This window comes from Mustela putorius, unplaced genomic scaffold (genome assembly GCF_011764305.1).
Source record: "Mustela putorius furo isolate JIRA1106 unplaced genomic scaffold, ASM1176430v1.1 tig00003911_pilon_pilon_pilon, whole genome shotgun sequence".
NCBI classification, from domain to species: Eukaryota; Metazoa; Chordata; class Mammalia; order Carnivora; family Mustelidae; genus Mustela; species Mustela putorius.
Genome location: NW_025422058.1, coordinates 136,314 through 161,905, shown reverse-complemented (window position 1 = coordinate 161,905; position 25,592 = coordinate 136,314). Strand labels below are relative to the sequence as shown.

The following is a 25,592-nucleotide window of genomic DNA, read 5'->3' as shown; positions in this document are numbered from 1 at the left end:
TGTTCTATTGTTTTTTTGGTTTCTATTTCATTGATTTCTGCTCTGATCTTTATGATTTCTCTTCTGCTGGGCTTAGGGTTTCTTTCTTGTTCTTTCTCCAGCTCCTTTAGGTGTAGGGTTAGGTTGTGTACCTGAGACCTTTCTTGTTTCTTGAGAAAGGCTTGTACCGCTATATATTTTCCTCTCAGGACTGCCTTTGTTGTGTCCCACAGATTTTGAACCGTTGTATTTTCATTATCATTTGTTTCCATGATTTTTTTCAATTCTTCTTTAATTTCCTGGTTGACCCATTCATTCTTTAGAAGTTTAGTCTCCATGTATTTGGGTTCTTTTCAAACTTCCTTTTGTGGTTGAGTTCTAGCTTTAGAGCATTGTGGTCTGAAAATATGCAGGGAATGATCCCAAGGATTTCATTTCTTTTGATGGCTGCATAGTTATCCATAGTTATCATATATATATATATATATATATATATACACACACACACACACATATATATGTATATATACTACATATTCTTTATCCATTCATCTGTCAATGGATATCTAGGCTCTTTCCATAGTTTGACTATTGTGGACATTACTGCTATAAACATTGGTATGCACATGCCCCTTTGCATCACTACATTTGTAACTTTGGGGTAAAAATACAGTAGTGAGATTGCTGGGTTGTAGGGTGACTCTATTTTCAACTTTATGAGGAACCTCCATGCTGTCTTCCAGAGTGGCTGCACCAGCTTGCATTCCCACCAACAGTGTAGGAGGGTTCCCCTTTCTGCACATCTATGCCTGCATCTGTCATTTCCTGACTTGTTAATTTTAGCCATTCTGACTTGTGTGAGGTGGTATCTCATTGTGGTTTTGATCTGTATTTCCCTGATGCCAAGTGATGTTGAGTATATTTCTTCATGTGTCTATTGGCCATTTGGTTGTCTCCTTTCCAGAAATGTCTGTTCATGTTTTCTGTCCTTTTCTTGATTGGATTATTTGTTCTTTGGGTGTTGAGTTTGGTAAGTTCTTTATAGATTTTGGATACCAGCCCTTTATCTGATATTTCATTTGTGAATATCTTCTCTCATTCTGTCAGTTGTCTTTTGGTTTTCTTGACTGTTTCCTTTGCTGTGCAAAAGCTTTTGATCTTGATGAAGTCCCAATAGTTCATTTTTGCCCTTGTTTCCCTTGCCTTTGGTGATGTGTCTAGGAGGAAGTTGCTGCAGCTGAGGTCGAAGAGGTTGCTACCTGTGTTCTCCTCAAGGATTTTGATGGATTCCTAGCTCTCATTGAGGTCTTTCATCCATTTTGAGTCTATTTTTGTGTGTGGTGTAAGGATATAGTCCAGTTTAATTGTTCTGCATGTGGCTGTCCAATTTTCCCAACACCATTTGTTGAAGAGACTGTCTTATTCCCATTGGACATTCTTCCTTGCTTTGTAGAAGATTAGTTGACCATAGAGTTGAGGGTCTATTTCTGGGCTCTCTATTCTGTTCCATTGATCTATGTGTCTGTTTTTGTGCCAGTACCATACTGTCTTGATGATGACAACGTTGTAATTGAGCTTGAAGCCCACCATTGTGATGCCTTTTGCTTTGTTTTTCTTTTTCAACATTGCTTTGGCTATTTGGGATCTTTTCTGGTTCCATAGAAATTTTAGGATTATTTGTTCTATTTCTGAGAAAAAAATTGATGGTATTTTGATAGGGATTGCATTAAATGTATAGATTGCTCTAGGTAGCATAGACTTTTTAACAATATTTCTTCTTCCAATCCATGAGCTTGGAAGGTTTTTCCATTTCTTTGTTTCTTCCTCAATTTCTTTCATGAGTATTCTATAATTTTCTGAGTATAGTTTCTTTGCCTCTTTGGTTATATTTATTTCTAGATATCTTATGGTTTTGGATGTAATTGTAAATGGAATTGACCCCTTATCATAAAAACCATCTATGAAAGACCCACAGAGAGTATCATTCTCATAGGGGAAAAACTGAGAGCTTTTCCCCTCAGGTACACCAGGGATGTCCACTGTCACCACTGCTATTCCATATAGCACTGGAAGTCCTAGCCTCAGCAATCAGACAACAAAAAGAAATAAAAAGCATCCAAATCAGCAAAGAAGAAGTCAAATTCTCGTTCTTAGCAGATGGTATGATACTTTATGAAGAACACCCAAAGATTCCACCCCCAAACTCCTAAAACTCATATAAGAATTCAGTGAAGTAGCAGGATATAAAATCAATGTACAGAATCAGTTGCATTTCTATACACCAACAACAAGACAGAAGAAAGAGAAATCAACTGATTTCTTAAGTGGTGTGTTGGAGGTGAAGAGGCTGGGTTTGGGGGCAGAGCAGCCATGCAATACCAAAGAAAGTTGTTGTGTTATAAATCAAGTGAGTGGGCCTTTATTAAATAGAAGTGAGAAGCTACCAGAGTTAGCCTTTTATGTGTCTCAATATTTCACACAGGACTAGTCTTCATTACATCCCTTCTCCCCTAAAGGAAGTTCTCTTCATTTCTTATTTACTTATTTGTCAGAAAGAGAGAACAGGCAGGGAGAGCAGCAGGCAGAGCAGGCAGAGAGAGAAGCAGGCTCTCTGCTCAGCCACCCAGGCGTCCCTTCATTTCTTATATTACAGGATGACACCACTAAGTTCCTGTATCAGGAGAACAGAATTGTGAATCTGCTGAACACAGATTAATTTCCTGCTTACATTATTATAGTATTTTGAATTCAATTCAACACACATTTGCTCAGCAGCAATTCTGAGCTGAGCATCGTGCCACATCTTGGAGAAACAGAAACAGCTTAGACATGGACCCTGTCCTAGGAACTCGCATTCTAATGGGGGAGAAACAGGTCACATGTTCTAAATGTGGTGTACTGTGGCTGTGGAGGAGAGAATTCCTGGCTTTGTCAGGAAACGCCTACCACAGCTCCACAAAGGAGATGACATCTGAGTTGGAATTGAGAGGATGATATAATAACAATCTTTTAACATATGCCCTCCTATTTCTGTTTTAAGAATGATAAACTTACCCTCAGTTTGTTCTCTATACTTAATAGTCTCTTATGGTTTGTCTCCCTTTCTTTTTTTTTTTCTTTCCTTATGGACGGGAGGTGGGTAGGGGATGGGCTAAATGGGTGGTGGGCATTAAGGATGGGCAATGGGCACTAAGAATGGACACTTGTTGGAATGAGCCCTGAGTTTTATATGTAAATGATGATATCCTTAATTCCGCTCCTGAAACCAATTTTACACTGTATGTTAACCATCTAGAATTTAAATAAAAATTTGAAACAAACATTGGTAAACCTAGCAGCAAGGAAATGCTTCTAACTTTGCCATTCCAAAGTTAATTGATTTAAAACAATTATTATGTCATGCTCATTTTCATTATTAAAGTGAATATCCAAAATGGAGCAAATAAGCTCATTTTCCACTCAGTAAATTAGAATGATAATTTCTTTCTTGCCCAGTTATGAATTTTCGCGTGATGCCATATGTTACGGGCTTGGCGTGGATCCTGGAGTAAACATAGATACTTAAGAAATGGCAGCTATTTTAATAATAGTTGCAAGGGTCTGGGAAACCAGTATTCAGATACTTTGTTAACATTCTCTTTCTTTTTTTCCCCCATTTTCTTCAAAACAATTTTATTGGATAAATGTCTATATTATAATCCCATTTCTTTTTTTAAGTGTTATTTATTTATTTATGTTAGTTACCATAGAGTTCATCATTAGCTTTTTCTTCTTTTTTAAGACTTTATTTTATTTTATTTTATTTTGGCAGAGAGAGGCATGGCGAGAGAGGGAACACAAGCAGGGAGAGTGGGAGAGGAGAACAGGCTTCCCACAGAGCCGGGAGTCCTACACGGGCTCAATCCCAGGATCCCGGGATCATGACCTGAGCCAAGGCAGAAGCTTAAGGACTGAGCCATCCAGGCGCCCCTACATCATTAGTTTTTGATGTAGTGTTCCCTTTGTTAACTGTCAAAGCCTCTGTTAATTATAGAAAATAAGACACATCTTTAAACATAAATCAGAAACTTCCTATCTTTCTAGGAATTCAACAATTTTAGCCTACCCACTTTTTTTTTTTTGCAAAGTATTTTTTTTAATATAATTTTTTATTTTTTATAAACATATATTTTTATCCCCAGGGGTACAGGTCTGTGAATCACCAGGTTTACACACTTGGTGAGTGCTGTGAAGTGTGTAGCCTACCCACTTTTTTAGAGAATTTTCTTGTTTGGAGGTTTAGAATATTTTCTGAGCTTCTGAAGTTTATATGCTCTGCCCTTTTTTTCCCTCTAAAGCTCAGTTAATTGGACTCAATAAGCTACGTGACTCCAATTACAGTAGCACAGGAGAAGTGCAATTTGAGATACTTGGCTTTTACAACAGAGATACTGAAAATGCTAGGGTTCACAAAATACATTCTTAAGGTCATTATCTTGTAAGATGTTTAACTATTCAATTTTGAATTTGAATTGGGTTGAGAAACAAGTCTACTCCCTTATTACCAACTCTGCTCATTTTATAGATGTTGTGTTAACCTGCTGTGGGAATTGACAGACCACTTATATTTGTTCGTGGGGCTTCTAGAGTGATTATAAGAAAACAATGAAGGATTATTTACTCTTGGAAAATATTATAAAAGTAACTAGCTTTAGCAACTTAAACTTGAAAGAATTAAAAATAAAGAACAAAAAAGGAATAAAAATCTTTTAAATCTTAAGTTCAGTGCTATTTATTCCATCTTTCAAAACTGCTGTTTTATTAGTACTAGTTTTATTCCAGCATATATACTACTTACAACATCATATCTTAGAAATAATTTTCATGTTTGATGTTTTTATATATGCATCAAATTCGATATATACATCATATTTGGTGCCTTTATATATTTTATATTTATATATTTAGTATATATAAATATATATTATATAATTTATATTTAAATATAATATATTTATATTTAAATATAATATATTTATTTAAATATATTTAAATATAATTTATATTTATATAATATATTTATATATTTTATATTTATAGATGTAAATACATAAATAAAAATTTATTTCTATTAATTAATAGGATTTTATAAGGTCTAGGATGCTTGTTGTGGGAGCAAAGTAATACATACAAAGATTCAGGGTAGAATGTCATAATTAAAATAGGAAATTTTTTCGGTACAGGTGCTCTTTTAAATCAAAAGAAAAGTGGTCAAATTATTAAAATAGTTTGATGAGGACAATTTACCCAGGCCCTTTTAAGCTGGGATCTCATGCTAATATGTTTTCTGCATTATTGTATATGATATGTGCATACTGACATCAGTTTATACTAGAATATTCACCATGCAATCAGCATTTCTAGAGATCAAGAGCTCAAAGGCTTGGTTTCTGCCAATATTTCCAGTGTGACTGTGGTTCTGTCTTTTCACTCTCCAGAACTGATGATGATGAAACCTATTGCCGAGCAGCCACTGAGTATGCCAGAGCCTGTTCCCATGCTGGCTACCCTATTCAAGACTGGAGAGATGACTTTCCAGCATGTAGTAGGTTTTTTTTTAATTTCCTAAACCCTGTGTATTTTTGTTAATGTCAGGTTTTTCCTAGCACTTAACGCTAATGGTTTGTCAGGATTTGTCATTGTCACACTAACAGTGGTAAACTTGGATACTTTTTGAAACACTGTACTTTCTTGGAAAGAGAGGTGAGTATATTTGATTGACAGCTCCTGTGTTTGCCCATTTTAGCTGATAAATGTGATGATAGCTTCGTCCACCGGGATTGTATCAGTTGTTGCCCACCAACCTGCACATTCGAGAAACAGTGTCTCGGGAGCAATCTCCATTGTCTTGATGGATGTTACTGCGCGGATGGTAAGCACTTCATGCAAGAAATGATGTCTGTACTCAGGGAATCCAGAATCCAGTGATCTAAGATTCCTATCATAATGTTACAGTCTCAGGACATTAGGGCTGTTGCAGTCTTCTCCCCTTGTAGGATCTGGCCCCAAAGTGACTAGGAAGGATGGATGCTTTTCTACTTTGTACATTTCCCAAGAGATTTGCAATCCAAAGTCCTGAAGTTAGCCATGACGAATCTTTTGTTCTTGGATATTTAAGGACATTTAATAATTTGTATATTTTCATATTTTGAAGATAAAAGTAAGTTCAAAAAAAGCTTTGCATGCTGGCAGTATAAAATTTTAGTCCTGATGCAGTTTTAATATTTGAAATTAGAAGTAACATAGCAAGTGATACAGGTGAGATTTAAAATTAGGAATGACTGCTCTACTGATAGACCTTAACCAAGAACACTGAGAATTTATTCAAACACTTTTAGTTTTACAGATTAAAAAAAATATAGAATCCCAGAGATGTTAAGTGTTTTTCCTAACTTAACATGAGCAAGGACTACTTGGAATCAGATCTGTTGACCTCAGTCCTTTGGTCTGTCAGTTCTACTCAAAGCATAATCTTTAGACCAACTCGAGGCCTGAGCTGTTTGTTACCAATGATACAATAAAGAGTTTGAACCAGAATAATAATCAATGTGCCAAAATATAAGCCAATTCTTCCTTCACCTAGGAATTCTTATTCTGAAAAAAGGTCAGCCGAATGAAACATGTGCTCAGTAACATGGTTGACTTACATTCTGGCTCAACCATCTTTCCTCATGAGAGAGGCAGCAAAGGCTGGCCATCTGCCCTGGTCCTCTGAGTATGAGGACCTGGCTTTTTAATATCAGTGTGACAGTAGTGGAAGTCTCTCATTCTGATATGAACAAAAGTTAAATCAAGAATATGTGTTCACTCTCCTTCCTCCCCCTTCTCTCGAAAGCAAAGAAATACTGTCTAGTTGCCTTTATTCTGTAGAGCAAAACTTGAGTTTTTGAGGGCAAATCATGGGATAAAAAAGTTGAAAATCACCAAAATAGACCCTTAGGACATAGCTACTGATTGAGTTAGGACCAGGTTGTCAGTAACCTCTTTACAAGTAAAATAAATAAATAAATAAATAAATAAATAAATAAATAAATTTTATTTTGAGCACCTGGTCTAAACAGGTGTTCAATAAAAGTTGATTGGATTATTGTGTTAAAAATACACATTTTTGTTATTTCTTTTAAGAATTTGATACATATTTTTCTTAAATAGGCCTCATAATGGACAATGGGACTTGCATCTCCTTGGAAAACTGCCCGTGTAGTTTTCATGGATTAGCTTACTCAGTTGGTTCAAAAATTGAACAAGAATGTACTGAATGGTATGTGATTAATGTGCAACCAGTATTTTCTGTGCACCTGGCTAGTTGGTATCTTTACCATGATATATGTTTCAAGAAGCATACTTGTTACAGATTTTCTTCCAAAAATTCCAAGACATGGTTTGCATCTTATTAAAGTCTGTATAGGAGTGAGGCACGGGGTCATACAGATCTTCACATTTTAAAGATGAAAGCAAGTTCAAAAAAAAGTTGGAAAAAATGTAGAAAATCTACCACTTCTTTTATAATCTAATTCTTCTCCCTTCCCTTGGCCATAATTCCATCAAATCATATAGCCATGTCAGACGCCTGTCTGTTGCATTTTCTTTTCATTTATAACTAGGACTTTGGATATACTTTTCCTATTAGAATCTGACGGTGCTCCTGGCCTTCTCTATTTGGTACTTGAAAAAGTGATGCTCTGTATTGCCAATCCTTGGCCATGGTGACATACATTTAGAATTTCTTATTACATCAGATAATTAAGACTATTCTAGGAAAGCATTGAATCCCTCCAGGGAAGTCTTCCAAAGAAACAGGTATAAATGTCATCAGGCCTTTTTCCTGTTGCTGTCAGTGTAATATAAGTGACATGCAGGTAGATAACTAATCGTGTTCTTAGACACTCATTTAAGCTCCTGCCTGTCAGATACTGCTTCTCTCCTTCTCTCCTTAAACTCTTTTTGCTCACAGAAGGCAGAATTTATTTTACAGAAGAGGACATCTTGTCTCTTTAATGTCTGATGATCCTCAAAAGAGACTTTCTTAATTTCTAATAGATGAGATAATGTATTACCTGTTTATGAATGTTTCCCTAATAATATAGGTAAATACTTTTCGTGTGTGACTTTTTTAAGTCTAAGCTATGAGAGAGAGAAGGACATAAAACAGAAGTTCTCTGCATAGGACTTTTGTTCCTGACCATTCTGTATTCCCTTTGTATCATCTTTACTGATTTAAATATGACACACAATAAATAATATTAGGTACTGGCTAGTCCAAATTTATCAGTTAATTGAACTTCTGTCGATATATTTTTCAAGTCAGATTATTATGAACCTATAAACATTGTATGTTTTGATACATTAATCAGTACATTGATGCAAACGCTAATACAGTTTCTCTATATAAGTAATTAATAATCTTATAATTTCATTTAGTGTATGTGTTGGTGGTGTTTGGAACTGCACTGAACATGACTGTCCAGGTAAACCTTTTAAAATGTTTTTAAAGAAAAATTCTCATTTTCTGTAAATTGAAGGAAGATAGCAATGATTTTCATGAGGTCATCTCATATATAACAAGAGATGGAACAATCAATAAATCCAGATATTCAGAGCATAAATGGAAAATTGAATAAAAGAGGGCTTTGAGCGGGAAACTGGTAAAAGTTTATTGAAGTAGTATAAATTACAGAACCTAAAAATTACATGGAAGAGCTGTCATTCAATAAATTTTAAGTTAAATTTAATAACATAACCTAGTAAGTTCATCAATCTAGTACATTTTAGATACCTTAGCTGTTCTTTTTAATACATGATTATTTACCCAAAGTCAGCTTACTGCCTTTTTTTTTTTTAAGATTTTATTTATTTATTTGACAGACAGAGATCACAAGTAGGCAGAGAGGCAGGCAGAGAGAGAGAGAGAGGAGGAAGCAGGCTCCCTGCTAAGCAGAGAGCCCGATGCGGGGCTCGATCCCAGGACCCTGGGACCATGACCTGAGCTGAAGGCAGAGGCTTTAACCCACTGAGCCACCCAGGTGCCCCAGCTTACTGCTTTTTAACAATTTCTTTCTCCACCTTCTCCTTCTCTCTCTCTTTATTCTTTTTGTCTTTTCTTATTTTTATGATTTTTTTTTTTTGGTAGTTCAATGCTCCGTTGTGGGTGATTCTCATTTTACAACGTTTGATGGTCGACATTATTCTTTTATTGGAATGTGCCAATACATTCTTGTGAAAGGAACTGGAAAAGATAAATTCACAATTACTTTACAGAAAGCTCACTGTGAACAGGTAGGAGCATCTCAAAATGGCCAGAGGAATGTCCTTTATTTTGTTTTGTTTTGGACTCAAGCTTCATTTTAGGTGAAGAGGGATCATATGAATAAATAGTTATTTTCTTCAAAAATAATTATTAAGATGTATCATTATTCTCAATTTGACAAAGAAAGAAAAATGTTGATAATCTGTTTCACTATTGATTATATGATGTATCCTGATTTGATATTAAAATATGAAAACATACATGTTTTAGATTATTATATATGTAATTGTATTTTATTTCTTAAGAAATGGTATTTGTATGTACAGTTTTTGGCGTATTCCATGTATGATTGCACAATGGACCTAAGGTTTTGGTTATTTCAAAAACTACTATTTTAAAAAGGTGATTCTTGACAGTGAATAGGCTTCGTAAATTCTAAATAGATGGGATAAATTTCTTAGCATGCTGAAATATTTATTTTACAGCTTCTCTTCAAATAAACACATCAGTTATCTGTAAAGACACAGAGGTTTTCCTCTCTTAAGTCCGATAGTCAAAATTTTGCAGAAATCTTTAATTTTCTACTTTTATCACAGTGTGAAATGGTTATTTCCAATAAAAATTCTGAGCTACTTTATTTGCTTTTTAAAGTTTGATTTTTTTCCTTTGCAATACATCAGAGTCTGAATAAGCTTTCTACATAGAATCTTAATTCTCTTTGTTCTTTTCCTGATTGAATTTTTTATGCCTAATATGCCACTTAAGAGTTTGGAATGGTACTTTAACAATGTACTATGGAAAACTTAATTATTGGCACTTTGTTGAGAACATTTTTATTTAATGTTCTATGTAAAATATGGGTATGAATATGGTATACTTAAGGTACTCCATAAATACATATTTCATTAGGAATGGGGTTATAGAAGATGGATTGTGTGGTAATTACTTTATGATATTACTTATACTCAAGGCTTCTACATGCCAGAAATGGTTACATCTGTGCACTTTCTTTCTCCTGTCTTCCCCCCTGTCTCTCCTTTACTTTTCCTCATTCCCCTCCCCTACTATCATGGTCTCTTTCTGTGTCTCTATCTCCCTCTCATTTGTTTAACTGATGATTTGATTTTTTACGCAGAACCTTGGCTTGGTCTGCCTTCAGTCTATAACTCTGATTCTGGAGGATGATTTTAACAAACAAGTGACCATAAGTAGGGGAGGACAGATCCTTACCAGTCCTAACCAAGGCTTCAATCTGAATGGTAAGAAGCTATGATGTTCTTTCCCTATGTTAACAACAATAAAACCAGCTAAATGAAGTTTTCTCCCATCGGCTGATTAACCTAACATTTGAGCTCCTATGTGTTGCCAGGTCCTCAGCTAGACATCTCAGAGATGGCCGTGGTTGTTGGAACTAGTGTTCACCTCAAGTGGACTGGAGTTTGCAAGAGGAGAGATGCAAGCCAAGAGCCACTTACATAAAATAGGATAAACTCAAAGATATGCACAGGGACTTTGGGGGTCTAAGTGAGTGCACCTTACCCAACCTTGAGCAGGAGTGTCCAGGTATAGTCAGGCAAGTTTCCTGAAAGAGGTGATGTTTTGTTCAGCATTCAAATCTGAGGGTTATCAGGATGAAGTAAGTGGGGAAAGGGTTTTGTGCAAAGCAAGGAGGTGTAGAACTCTGTGGTATGTTTAGGGTATATCATAACTAGCTTGGGACCCCTACCACCTGAAGAGGGTCATGGAGATTGTCTAGCCATGAGAAGAGAGACATAGGAGGTGGAATGAAGACTGGAGAAAGCCTTATATGCCAGGCATCGTTACGGTTTTCTTGTTTCTGCCTGTGTTCCAGCATAGTTATTGTTAGTACCCTCACTCCTAAAGACGTCCCAATTTGTATTATGAATTACATGGTCATGCTAAGGAAGTTGAACTTGATAAGAAATTGAATATGAAATTATCATTATTTGACATTTTTATGTACAAAGATAACAATCTCATATGGTTCAACCAAATATATAATGTTAGTGAGAAGACTGATACAATCTTTTTTTTTTTTTTTGGTAGACCATTATGGCAACCATGTGGAAACGGCTTTAAGAGATGCTAGCAGGAAACCTGGAGAGTATTACAATGATACTGAAGTAGGGCAGGGAAGGAGGAGGAATTGGTGTAAGGCAGGGACAGTAGAGATAGAAAGAGGACAGTCTGAAAAATTACTTAGGGAAAAAAAAGTGGTCTGAAGCTGGCGACTGGTTGGGGAAGGGTAACATGGAAAACAAAGTGATCAAAGAATGAATCTCTGATTTTTGGGTGTGGCAACCAGACTGATGGCAGAAATTATGATAGGGATACAAGAGCGACTCCTGTGCCAGCAAAAGTCATCACTTCAGACCTGAACACAAGTTTCTTGTCCCTAAAGGTGTCATAAAATGATACATCTCAAGTCCTGTGCTCCCCTTTTTGCTGAAAGACTCAAGGGAATGAGGAATTTTTGAGGAAAGTGCCACTTCCTTATTGAATCATGACCAGTTTGTGGAGGATGTTAAAAAAAAAAAAAAAGGACAGACTTCAAATGCTAAGGACTGTCCACACCTGCCAAGAGATGCTTGCCAACTGAAATAACCTGTGAACATGATAACCTATTAAAAAGATCTGCTGAAGATCCAGAAAGGAGAGATAGAAGAAAAATGGGAAAAAAGAAAGAACAAGGTGGCAAAAATTGTCCCTGGAACATAGGAACAGGAACTGGGAGCCTGCTGGCTCCATGCCCTGCCCTCTCTCTCTCTCTCTCTCTTTTTAAAAATGTTTCAACTTTTTTTAAAATTCTAGGTTCCAGTCTCTTGAAAGAAGAGTTCTTGTGTTGTACACTAGCATTTCCCAACACTACCTATGAATCTCAGAGCTGATTTATGTATGTTCTTTGCCCACAGGAATCATTGAAATTCAAACTCTGTCATCCTTATTTATTCTTCTAAAAACCACATTTGGTTTAAAGATTCTGTTTGCTATAGATGGAGAAAGAATTTATATTCAGCTCACTAGTGCATGGAAAAGGAGAACACTAGGTCTGTGTGGCACTTTTAATGGGAACATAAGGGATGATTTCCTGTAAGTATCATTTCTGGACATGATTTAATGACTAGTAATTTAGAGGATACAAATTCTTTCATTGAAATCATTTACTTAACTAATAATAGCTTAGTCATCACTGTTCCAAGAGCTTTACATGATCATCTATTTAAACTTTATGGCAATCCCCTGATTAGTAGCTCTGTTTTATAGATCAAGAAACTCACAGAGGCCCCAAAGTGGCAAGTAAATAGCTCAAAGTCATTTAGCCCAAATATTGTGGAGCTGGGCTTTGGCTTTGGGTGGTGTGACTCAGAGTCTGTGGGCTAACCCACAGAATAACCACCTCTGATTGTCTCCCCCGGCACCAGTCAAGCTTAACAGTATTTTATTTTTGAACATGCACTGCTTTAAAAAGAAAAAAATCTTTTTTCCCCAAAGATTTTATTTATTTATTTGACAGACAGAGATCACAAGTAGGCAGAGAGGCAGGCAGAGAGAGAGAGGTGGAAGCAGGCTCCTTGCTGAGCAGAGAGCCCGATGTGGGGCTCGATCCCAGGACCCTGGGATCATGACCTGAGCTGAAGGCAGAGGCTCTAACTCACTGAGCCACCCATGTGCCCAAAAGAAAAACATCTTAGTATCATTGGCTATTAATGATAGTAAGTTATACCTTAAAAATATGAATATCCTTTGGTATGAATGATACCTCTACACCTACCTTTTGGCATCTAGGTCACCTGGCTTTTATGATAGTTGGTGTTTCATCAGAAGAAAAGCAGTATAGTACAACTGTACCCCGTGTACTGGCGAAGCAGTTTCGCCCACCTGTGAGAAGATACAGTGTATAATTTAGTGAAAATGCTCTGGGTCCCTGTTCTTCTGCTAAGCACCATAAGACAGCTGAAGCAGGGTCACATGGTTCCCATCCTCAGGCAGCTTGTATTGCAGGTCAGGAGGGGATAGCAGCCTTCCAGAAATAATTAGGTCGACCCAAGGTATTAATCAGCTATATATAAAAACACTGAGGTAATTCCAAGATGTTAATTATTGAGCTGTGCGGTGGTGGCTAGAAACATAGCTGGATTTGGAGTAGGTCAGTGTGGACTGTGTAGCCAGGGACCATTTCATGGACAAGCCATTCCTCAAATATGATATTAAAATTTTTTTCCAATACCCTATTTTTTAAAAGACTTCTGCATATTTTTGCTATTTGGGATTTCTTCTGCTTCCAAGTCTTTCTCGTGAATTCCTATATGTTGTTTAACCCAATTCAGAATTTATTTGCTTCAAAACATGAGCTCACATCCCACCAGACAAAGTTAACTTTGACTACTATCTATGAAAATGAAAATCTGTCCCTTATCTGTCTGGTTTCCACTTAAAATGGCTTTGAGAAGGAGGATCAAATTCTCGATCCTTCTGTTCCTAGGAACTAACATAAAGTAGATAGTTGAACTACATGGAGGTACGTTGTTTTTTTTAAAACTTTTTAAACTTTAAATTCGATTAATTAATGTATAATGTATTATTAGTTTCAGAGATACAGGCCTATGAGTCATCAGTCTTATAAAACACCCAGTGCTCATTATATCATGTGCCCTCCTTAATGTCCATCACCCAGTAACCCCATCTCCCAACTCCCTTCCCGCCAGCAACCCTCAGTTTGTTTCCTGAGATTAAGAGTCTCTTATGGTTTGTCTCTCTCTCTAGTTTATCCTTGTTTTATTTTTTGGAAGTAGGACTTTTAACAGGGCACCAAGAAGAGAATTTGCAAAGACAAGGAGAACCGGCACTTGAAATTTTAAATTTCAGAAGAGAATTTATTTAATCTTTTCTTCTGGGTGACTAATTTGTTTTCAGCTTATTTAGTTCATTATGTTTCATTTATTTGTAGCTCAGAATATCAATATCTTCATCACATTCATGAAATAGACTCTATTAAGTGGCTGGGCTAAAATGTGCAGAAAAGAACTTGAAGCCTTGTTTCTCTTCTTTGTTTATCAGAATGGGTTAGCAGTCAATGTTTAACAGGTGGCAGATCTGTCTGCCTTTTTCTAAGACACCAGTCTCCTCTGTGTATAAACATTCAGGCGTGATAACAGTGCAGGATAATATTTCAGGGGCAGAGATAACTTCTGAACAATGTTTAGCTTTCCAACAAAACAATTAAAGTTCTTTATTTCATAAAGGTTAATGCGAATCTGCAAACATAGTGGAATGGAAAATATTAATTACTTGAAAATCTTGTTAAATATGGCGAGTTAAATTAAATTTAACTCAAGTTCAATTTGGTGAGCTATAGGATATTTTATAAAATGCAGTAAGTTAATGGGTCTACATTGTGGTTCTTTTTTTTTTTTTTTTTTTGTATTTATTGTTTTTAAGTCAGTTCAGTGAAATAAGAGAACCATGCTCTGAGTCAGTTCCTCCTGGGAATCCTGACTACACCCATCACCTTGACCTATTTCATTGTCCTTTGCAGGGGTGAAGAGGGAAGGAGAGGGAAAGAAAAGAGCTAACTAACGCTCTTCAATTTCTTTGAGTCTCGGTGTTCTTGTTTGAACAAAAGGAGATTTGTGGTTAGGTGTTTGTTATAATCCTTTACAGTTCTAGAATGGTTTAATTTTGAGGGATAGGAAGGGGGTGAGGTTGGGGAAGTGTTGTGGAATGGTTTATGAAACTCCTTTTAATTCTCTCTCAGCCACTATCTGGTAAGAAGCTCCATATAGTTCCTAGTGACTAAGGTCAATGGTAATCATAGCACTTCATTTAGGACAATAAAGAAAGCTGAGAAAAATCCTACTCCACTCTTTGGCCATGTTGTTGGGGCTTTCATTAGTCAACTTTTACTTGGTCAGAACTTCCCATGGGAGACCTAGCCCATCCTGATTCTCTAGGTAGTTTTGACAATGTGCCTTACAGTGCCCAGTAGGGATTGTCACTTACTAAGTACTGGTTGGTGAGTTAGTAAATCTTGATGGCTGTGGGAGGGGGCATCTTAGTGTTCAGCTCTTCAGTGTTGTTGTGATTTATAAGCCTGATTTGGGAAGGGTAGATATTTCTCTTCCATTTTGTTTTGCTGAGGAAACTGAGGAAGTGAGCAACCGCAAATGAAGTATGCCTTTTATACCATTTTCCCTCAATTCTCTTTTGGTTTGTTTGGTAATTTCAAGATGGTACCTCAGTATTTCAGTGCACGTCATGGAAATGAAATACTCAGTCAGAAATATAGGCTATTTATATTTGAGGCATTTGCTTTTACACTAAAAAGAATCATGGGAACTACCTATCTCTACCTCTGCCCATGAACTCTAGACCAAACACACATTAGTGATTAGTGTGTGAATGATGTTTCATTAAAATGGTCAGAACTGGATTTGAATCTTGGCTGTGACACTTATCAGCTGAATGATTATTATTTCTCTGAGCTTCTGCATTGCTTGCTTTCTCCTTAAAATGGAAATTATATTTTCTTCACAAGGCTGAGGTGATTATTAAATAAAACTATGAATGTCCACAATGGGACACATTATAAAGTCTTAATAACAGAAAGCTACTGCATGTATAATTTTAAAAAAATAGAATATTTTAGCCTCTAAGTTTTTTGTAAATTAAAAAAAATAGTATCCTCCTTTTCGATAGTGGAAGACTAGGAAAAAATGAAATGAATGGGAAAGATTAAGATGCATATTATCTTGGCTCTCTAGTTCTCCATCAGGCATGATAGAAGGTACCCCACAACTTCATGCCAATGCCTGGAGAGTTTCCTCCACTTGTTTTGCACCTGTTCATGTTCCTATGGTGGACCCCTGCAACATTAATCAACAAAATAGTAAGTCCTTCTTCATGTATGAGGAAATTCCATATATTACTGTAATCTTACAAAATCAGAGAATTAGATATGCCTCTTTATCTAATCTAGGTTATTTTTTTTTTTAAAGAACTCCAGAAAATGACTATTTTATTTACTAGTTCACATTCACAAGTGTAGTACTTATTTTAGGTGTTTGTGAATCATCACACTCTTCACGAATGTGGTCTAGACTTTTGGAGGTTTCAGATTCTTTAAATGCTAAAGAAGAATCTCTGGAAATCCTGTAATAATGCTGTTACCGGCTTGCAATGTTCGACTTCAGTTCCGTAGTGTGACAACTCAAGCAGAGTCTTCTGTTACCATCATGAGACAGGTTCCTAATCGTATGGCATGTTTTGGCTTCATAAGCAGGAGCCAGTGACCCAGGGAAGCCTGTGCTATCAAGTGTGCAACAATTTGAGATGGTCATGCTCCAGAGTTCCAATTTGCAATGACAGTGCAACAAACATGCCAAGAATCTTTGGCTGTGTTTTTGTACTAAAGCTATAGCAAACTATGCAAAATGCTATTTCAATGATCAACAAATGAAGACTTTATATACACACACACACACACACACGCACACACACACTCATAAAAGCCCAGTACAATCTCTGGATTTTGTAGTGGCTGTTCAGAAGGATTTTGTTGATTATCGTATGGTCCTTATTATTAACGTACAGTTTTGGTATCCTGGAAAGAATACAAGATAATGTTTTCAGTGCTGTTGTTCTGTCTAACCTAGCTTCTAAACTTGTAGAAGATTGTTAACTCCTGTGGTCATTTTTCCTATCTAGAGTAAGAGGATTAGACTAAAGTCTTGTGGTCTCCATAACTCAATACTTTTAATCTCTCTCCCATTTAATGATACTTTCTCCCCTGTTCTGTCCTCAAATTTCTACTAATAGAGTTCCTTCTCCTTCCATCAGTCTTGCTCAGTTTGTTTCTAATTTTCTAGATTCTCTCTTTGATACTGCAGCAACTTTATTTTTTTAATAACATGTAAATGTGGGAATAGAGTCTAAAGGATAAATTCAAATCCCCCCTGGTCTTTTATGACTTCCCTTTTATAAAATCACTTTTATTATATGTCTAATCACTTTTATTCCCCTGTCTCATGTCTTCCATGACATTTAGTCTAGATATTATCCTTCTTCACCTTTGTCATGACCCAGTTTTTAAAACTTCAAATAGGTAAGCATAGAAAGATCCCCAATAAAGGAAAATAGATACAAATCTATAATTCTGAAGTGGATTTTGAAGGATGTTTGTCACAAGGATCTTCTTGAAGCACCCTTTTACTTAATGCTAGTAAGGATATTTTTTGATCTACAAATCTTTAGGGCACATAGTAAAAGCCCCACCGTTGAATTCCTTTGTTTTGGAGTTCTTGCGGATTAGGAAAATGCTTGCCAACAGAATGCTATTATAATTGTTATAGTCTAAGTTACCTGTTTTCATATATATATGCATAGCCATGCAAAATATAATATTCAGAAAATTACCATGCATTTCCTTATCAATGATAAATATATTTAAAATACTCAAAATAAATTCAGATTTTTAAGAAAATTCCAGTTAGTTAATATACAGTGTAATCTTAGTTTTAGGTGTAGAAGTGATTCATCATTTACATATAACACCTGGTGCTCATCACAAGTACCTTCCTTCATACCCATCACCCATTTAGCTGATCCCTCCCCCACCCCCCCGCTCTGGCAACCTTCAGTTTATTCTCTATAGTTAAGCGTCTGTTTCTTGGTTTGTTTTCTCCCTATGTTCATCTGTTTAGTTTCTTAAATTCCACATAGGAGTGAAATCATGTGGTATTTGTCTTTCTCTGACTGACTTATTATTTCGCTTACCTTATTATTTACCCTCTAGCTCCATCGACGTCATTGCAAATGGCAAGATTTCATTCTTTTTTATGGCTGGGTTCAGGTGTTTTGTTTGTTTGTTTGTTTTTAGAAAGATGGGATCTAGATTGCTTTGTCAAACTTGGTTACTTGCATCATTTCTATCTGATCAGTCATTCTAAAGGGAAAAGTCAATAAATTTCAAGAAATGGTTACACAAACCTCCCAAAATGGCTTGGTAGTTATATTTCATGGCCGTTAGCATGTGATCCAATCCCTAATTTCTATTCATGATTCATTTATTCATGCATTCCTAGGTTCACTTATCAGACATTTTTCAGCTCCTAATATTTGCCAGACATTGTGCCTTGTGCAGACATTGTATTCGATGACTGTATGGTAACTGCCACAGTACATTCACCCCAGAGACTTCATTGGAATGAGATGTTTGCCAATCCTTCCTGGATAATTGTGTATTCTGGGGAGTTGCTACAGCATCCGCAGTCTGGCACCACTCTCACTGTGTGTGGCTGTCTGGAAATAAGCCTTCCAATACTCACCAATTCTTTACAGCACAGTTGGGACAATTTTCTATAAAGATCCACAGACAATGGAGTGATTGAGGCCATTTCTATTGACCCTTCTGTTACTTCTCTTACTCAGCTATAACACAATACTTCTTCTTCTTCTTCTTCTTTTTCTTTTTTTTTTTCTTTTTTGGCTAAAAGCTTATTAGGTATGGAATAAGGGCTGCCATCAATATCACTAAAGGTAAAAACAAACCCACAAAACAGCATAAATGGAAAATAGTGATTCTTGTTGAAAATAATACGGCAATTCAGTATGTTCCTAGAAAAGCAAGATGCTTAGATAGTTCTGGAACTTGGAACTTAGCGGTATGATCTAGACTAATAAATGAGGTGCTAATGGATTTTGGTGGGGGGGGGGTTGTCTGTTAGTTGGATATGCAGCACATTGTGATGTTATCCACCGAGAGCTCTTCGCGGCTTGCCACATCTACATCAGCCCCGGGCTGTACTATCAGCTGTGCCGCCATGATGCTTGCAAGTGTGGAAGCATCTGTCTCTGCAATGCTCTTGCCCACTACGCCTACCTCTGTGGCCAGCGTGGTATTATCATCGATTTCAGAGCTCAGATTTCGTTCTGTGGTGAGTATGATGACAGCACAGATAAAGATGATCAGATGACACTTTAGAGATTTTTGTGTAATCATTTCTAGTGTGCAAACGTGAAAAACAAACGAAGTACTTCACTTCTTAAAATTAGAACTATATAGGATAAGACAAATTTTTAAAAATATTTTTATTATAAGCAAAATTAGAGTTATAACAGCATGGTTTGAGATATGCAGCAGAAATAATGTGAAAAATCTGAAAAAATTTATCATAGAAATGTCACATCGAAGTATTGGAAAATATAGGCGATTTGTAGGTAAATACACAACAGGCAATTATCTCAAGTTCAACCTCATGGCTTATGGTGTCTGTTGTCTCATTCATGGTAGATTGTGTCCTTTCTTTATATGATCTGTAATTTTTTATGAGTTCATGTATATAAGGGCTACCCCTTGCCCTGCCACTGTTAGAAGCTTGCAGCCCCTGGGTTTCAGGAGTGTTACTCTCTCCACCTTTCCATCCCCACGCCCTGCTACAGGTTTCATTAAGCTTTTTCCTATTGCTGCAGGGGGATGGCTGGCCAGTTTTGATAGTAATTTGTCAGCTTGGGCTTTCTAAGATAAAAATAATGTAAATACAAAAGTGATGTAAATTCATATACCAAACTGCACAGGATGTAAATCTGAGATTTAATTTCTCAGAGGATACTTTATTTCATCAGACACCCCACAGAATCAGAGAAGATTTCCTGGCCTCTTCCTGTACTATGATCCAATTTCTTCTAGTTCAGGAGTTGGCAAATGATACCTTTGAGCTTTCTATATTTTTGTAAATAAAGCTTATTGCCCATATACATCCATATTGTCTATGGCTTCTTTGGAGCTATAAGGATGGAGTTGAATAGTTGTGACAGAGACTGTGTGTATGGCCTCCAAAGCTGAGGCCATGTACCACTTGGCCCTTTACAAAAAAAGTTTGCTGACCTCTGCTGTAGTATGTCTTTTAACTGAGGAAGGAGCTTTTCTGAGAGCCAAGTTAAAGTTCTCCCAGTTCCTTGCCTTGTGAAGGATCAACTCTCATTTCCCTTTCCTACACGAGTTAAATGTAAGGTTCAAGATTACTGGGACTCATTCTCCCTTTCTCTTCTCTAAGTTCTGGATTTTATTTCCCTCTTCACATCTGGTATCTGGGGAGATAACCCCTTGCCCACTTTTTCCTCACAGGATCAATTATACATTTAACATAATTTCCATTATATTTTATCTAGCTGTTTTTAGTTTTTTTTTTTTTTTAAAAGGATTTTATTTATTTGAGAGAGAGAGAACACAAGCTGGGGGAGGGGCAGAGGAAGAATGAGAGAATCTCAAGTAGACCCCAAACTCAACTGACTGAACCACCCAGACACCCCTCTAGGTTTTTTTTTTATTTTTTTTTTTATTTTTTATTTTTTATAAACATATATTTTTATCCCCAGGGGTACAGGTCTGTGTTTTTTTAGTTTTTTTACAGGTGTGTTTTTAGATTATTTTACCTTGTCTACTATAACCAATTTGGGTTGGTCTAAAGAGAAATTGGGAAGGTTTAGAAAAAAGTAGGAACATGATTCAGAAAGTGAAAAGTAAGATCTATGAGTATGAATCAATTAAGCCAACTTTTGCCTTATTTGTAGAGGACTTAAAGGTTACTTAGCTTTAAAGAATGTCACAAACAAGATGATGTCAGTATAGCAGCAATAGATTTAAAATGTGAGGACAGAAAGTTTATTTGGACTTGCAAATACCTTATATATTAAAAGAATATAGTACAGATTGTTAGACTGTTATGGAATGTCACACTTCAGAATGTTTCAAAATAGAAACTTTATACATCTGTTACACTTCTATTGAGGCAAATACAGTTGATCCTTGAACAATGTGGGAGTTGGGGGTACTGATTCCCCACCACCTACACACTCCAAATCCATGTATAGCTTTTGACTCCCGGTAACACTTAGCTACTAATAGCTTACTATTGCCCAGAGCCTTACAGATAACATAAATGGTCAAAAAACACATATTTTGCTTATGTATTATGTAGTATATTCTTATAATAAAGCAAGCCAGAGGAAAGACAATGTTATTAAGAAAATCATAAAGAAAATACATTTACTCCTGTTCTTTATTTATTGAAAAAATCCAAGTATAGGTGGACCAACCCGTGTAGTTCAAACCCATATTATTCAAGGGCCAACTGTAAGCATTTTATTTATTTGCTTATTTGTTTATTATTTCTTTCTATATAAAGAAATATATATAAAAATATAATATATATAAAATAAATATATATATCTTTTTAAAAATAATTTTTTAAAAAATTTATTTGAGAGAGAGCATGAGCACAAGCAGGGTGCAGGGGAGAGGGGCAGAAGAAGAGGGACAGGCAGGCTCCCTGCTGAGCAGGGAGCCCCACAGTGTGGGACTCAATTCCAGGACCCTGAGATCATGACCTGAGCTGAAGGCAGATGCTGAGTGACTGCGCCATCCAGGCACCCTTGTTTACTATTTCTATTATAAGATTATGGAATGTTCTAAGGTTTACCGATGTATAATGTATCTTGGTTTTTCATGCTTCTATCAGAGGCCTATGACCCAGCATAAATGTCTCTGCCTCCTGGGGCAGTCCTTCTCACTGTTGCTCCTTCATCCTAGGGGTCGTATGCCAGAAGGGCATGCTGTACCATCACTGCTCCTCCTTTTGTCGGCGCTCCTGCACTGCCCTCGCCGCCCCCGAGCAGTGTAATGACGACTGCGCTGAAGGCTGCAACTGTCCGGAAGGCAAATACTATGAAGACACGCTTAGCTTTTGTGTGCCCATGTAAGTCACAGGAATGGGCTGCCGGGCTCCAGGGTCTCTTTGTCCTTACGGGTTAAATGGGCTTGCATGCTTGTTTTGTTTCTTTTCTTTTCCTTTCTTTTCTTTTCTTTCTTTCTTTTTCTTTCTTTCTTTTTTCAAATTTAACCAACTCAGCACCATTTACTGGGAAATAAATTTTCTCCATTATTGAATAACCACTTTCCCCCTACACAAGTATGCATATAGGCAAAGATCTGCTTGTAAGCTGTGTCATTAATCTTTCTTGCTGTCTTTACCTTTACTGACTTATTTTTAACCCTGCCCATGTTCACCAATAGCTGTAGAAACAGCGAAGGAAAGTGATGGTTAATCCCAACATTTATCCCTGCTTGTTTTTACCACATCAAAATTAATAATAAGGTTTTTGTTTCACTGTCGTGTGACAAATTTCAGGAGCAGGATTGTCTGTCAGCGCTCAGAACGTCCTGACATCTCCTGTGAGATCAGGACTTTTGTCTCGCACGTAGGGCGGGATGGTATATCGATTATGTTTCTCTGAAGTGCATTCGGGGACGTTTTTGTGACTTAAACAACATAGTCTGTACTGTGACTCACACCCTAGAGCTTCTGTATGTAGGAAACATGATCTGAAGCTGCATGACACTCCCCAGGGAAACAGTTCCCGCCATTCATATGGTAGAACTGTGCACAGGCGATGGATAGGGTCATCTTCAGTGTGCGCCTTACAATGACCAATACGGAGCAAAAGGGCTGCATGAATTTTCGTGGATTTTTTTTATGTATATACTATTTTATTAACTTAACTCCCCTCCCCCCCCCTTTCTTTTTTATAGATTTCACTGCCGGTGTCATTATAGGGGCAGCATTTATCAACCCGGGGAGCTCATCCCAACACCGTCGGGCTTATGGTAGATTTATTTCAATGATGGGGCTTATACTTGACAACAAGAACTAATAGACTCCTTTAACCCAAATTGTGATTTTAAAAATGACTTCTGTGATTTAAAATATAGAGATAACCTTTATGTGGCTTTTTCCATATGTATATTACATTTCAGCCCAGAATGCCTAAGTCTTGTACTCATAACTGCAGAAAACAGTTACTAATTGTAGTGGCATGCAGCGAAATGGAAGCCCTTTGAGGGGTTTGGTTCTCAGAAATACTGCAAGTTGGGGCACTTGGGTGGCTCAGTGGGTTAAGTGGTTTCCTTCAGTTTGGATCATGATCCTGGGATCCTGGGATCGAGTCCTGCACTGGGCTCCTTGCTCATCACGGAGCCTGCTTCTCCCTCTGCTTGCCTCTCCCCCTGCTTGTGCTCTCTCTCTCTTAAAAAAAAAAAAAAAAAGAAAGAAAGAAAGAAAGAAAGATTGCAAGTTGCTGAGGGATTTTAGTTGGACTGACCAGCTGATATCTCATGCTGAAATCAGTGAACCTCCTCCCTAGTGACATCGATCCTAGCAAGAGAGCACTTATTAATAGGATAACACTCTTTCCTGTCCTAACCTGTTCGTTAAAAATGCACACACATCCATGCAGTAGTCCGCATGGATCTCCATCCAACTCCCAATCTCCATCTTTCAGTTGCACCACAGGAACCAGCAGATAATAATAGACAGCAGATAACAGTAATAATAATGGTAATAATGATATCTAAGCCTCACTGTGCATATTCTGCAGTTCTGGTACCCTTCTAAGGGTTTGGTGTCTGTTATTCAAACACTCACCCCCGTAACCCTATGTCCCAGGGAACATATGATATGGAAAACCTGGATCTGGGCCCCGAGATCCCTTGGTTCCCCTCTGCCATGCCCAGTGAGAGAGAACTGTACCTCTGGGTGTCAGCTCAGTTACATGATGCATAAGCGTATGTTTCATGTAACCTGGGCTCAAATATAGAACGCATGATCTGGTCCAAAGCTGAAATAAACGCTGTTTATGATGGAGTTCTTAAGAACTCGTGTGTTGTTTCCTATCTTGATTTTTTTAAAATGGACATATAGTTAAGTGCTATCTTTTTAAAGGACTTTCAAGATTAATCTTGCTTGATTTGGTTTGCTTTATGCCCTGAATTTAGATCTTAAGTTGCAAGGGAAATGTGACTGCACTCTATCTTCAATACTGTTGCCAGAAGGAGTTTTCTACAATTGGAGCCAACCTTATTACCTCTCCTTTTAAGGTCTCTGGGATAAAGGCTTAGCATCTTAATGAGGTTGACCTTGGCCTCTTTGCCATCTGCATCTCCTGTCACTTCTTGCATTGTACTTTGTCACACAGAACACTGCTTTGTACCACATCTCCCCTGAGTGTTATAGCCTTCCTGCTTTATCCATATCATCACCTACATCCAATTCTTTAAGACTGTCCAGGCTTTACCGTCTTTGACTATCTTGATGTCAGTTGCCAAGAGATTTTAAGACATTTTTCGGCGCTTTACTTTCATATTTTGAGCATATTTCTCTATTGTATATGTCATACTGCATACATTTTTATTTGTATGTTTTCCTTTCTTACTAGAATATAAGTACTTGGGTGAAGACCATGAATTTTGGGTTTTGTATTCCCTATGCCCATTGCAGTGCCCCCGACATACGTGTTTGATAAAAAATGAACCGAAATAATTTTTTTCAAATTGGGCCTAAACCAATAACCTATTTATTAAAAAAAAAAATATGTGGAAAAAGTAACATTTATCTGTCTATCCAATCAGTGCTTGCACAATAGATTGTTTTTGAAATACAGAAAAAAACTGAAGTGTGGCTTCATAAATTAACTATTTGTTTACCTCTGCCAGCCAGTGTTCCAATGGGACCGTGAAATGTGATGAACCAGCAACGCCCTCTACTGGTAAGATCGAGATAGGTGTTTTCCTTAAAGAACGCAGCTCTAACACCTTTCCCATTTTTCTGGAAGTCATAAATCCATCGCAGCCCACCTTGCCAAGATGCATGAATACGTAGCCTTGGGAGTGTTCCTCAGCATGGAGCTCCAGTGCTTCCTTAGTTTTTTCATGTTGATAATTATAATATTTGTAGGACATCTTGGGGTGAACTGACAAGGCTGCGGAGGGGCAGAGCTGTTCAACCCAGGGATGCTGCCTACAGGCCGCCCACCCCAGAACGACTTCAGGGACTACACCAAAGGCTTTAGGCTCATGTATCCAGGCATCTGTTGAAACCAACTGGACTGGAAATTGGGAAACTACTCTAAACCAGGACTTCCCAGGTGTAATGTATACACAATCTCCTGGGGACCCTGGTGAAACATTAATTCTGATCAAGCTGGTCAGGGGTGATGCCCAAGATTCTACATTTCTGCTGCCACTGCCACTGGTTCTTAGACTCCAGGACCAGCAGCCATCAGGTAAACATGGCTTGCAAAATGACATCTACTGCCATCTCTCTTTAGAATGTTATATTCCTCTTACATATCATTCCTGAAAGTCCTATATATTAAAGTACCCTACCTATTATTTATTTTCACCACTACAAAGCCTCAAGTTTTTAGTCATGGTGTAGAAGTTCCAGACAAATAACAACAACAATGCCTTCATTGA

At 37.1% G+C, this 25,592-nt stretch overlaps 1 protein-coding gene across 2 annotated transcripts in view; it reads left to right on the top strand.

The window, feature by feature from the left end:
• Window positions 1-25,592, top strand: part of OTOGL (otogelin like) — a 136,191-nt gene that overhangs the window by 28,454 nt on the left and 82,145 nt on the right. For both annotated transcript variants that reach the window (XM_045069092.1, XM_045069091.1), the window contains exons 11-22: window positions 5,457-5,563; window positions 5,765-5,890; window positions 7,171-7,279; window positions 8,440-8,486; window positions 9,149-9,294; window positions 10,401-10,524; window positions 12,199-12,376; window positions 16,048-16,172; window positions 19,009-19,218; window positions 21,873-22,038; window positions 22,872-22,946; window positions 24,831-24,883. In XM_045069092.1, the coding sequence (XP_044925027.1) occupies window positions 5,457-5,563; window positions 5,765-5,890; window positions 7,171-7,279; window positions 8,440-8,486; window positions 9,149-9,294; window positions 10,401-10,524; window positions 12,199-12,376; window positions 16,048-16,172; window positions 19,009-19,218; window positions 21,873-22,038; window positions 22,872-22,946; window positions 24,831-24,883 (1,466 nt within the window). The remainder of the gene's footprint in view (window positions 1-5,456; window positions 5,564-5,764; window positions 5,891-7,170; window positions 7,280-8,439; window positions 8,487-9,148; window positions 9,295-10,400; window positions 10,525-12,198; window positions 12,377-16,047; window positions 16,173-19,008; window positions 19,219-21,872; window positions 22,039-22,871; window positions 22,947-24,830; window positions 24,884-25,592) is intronic.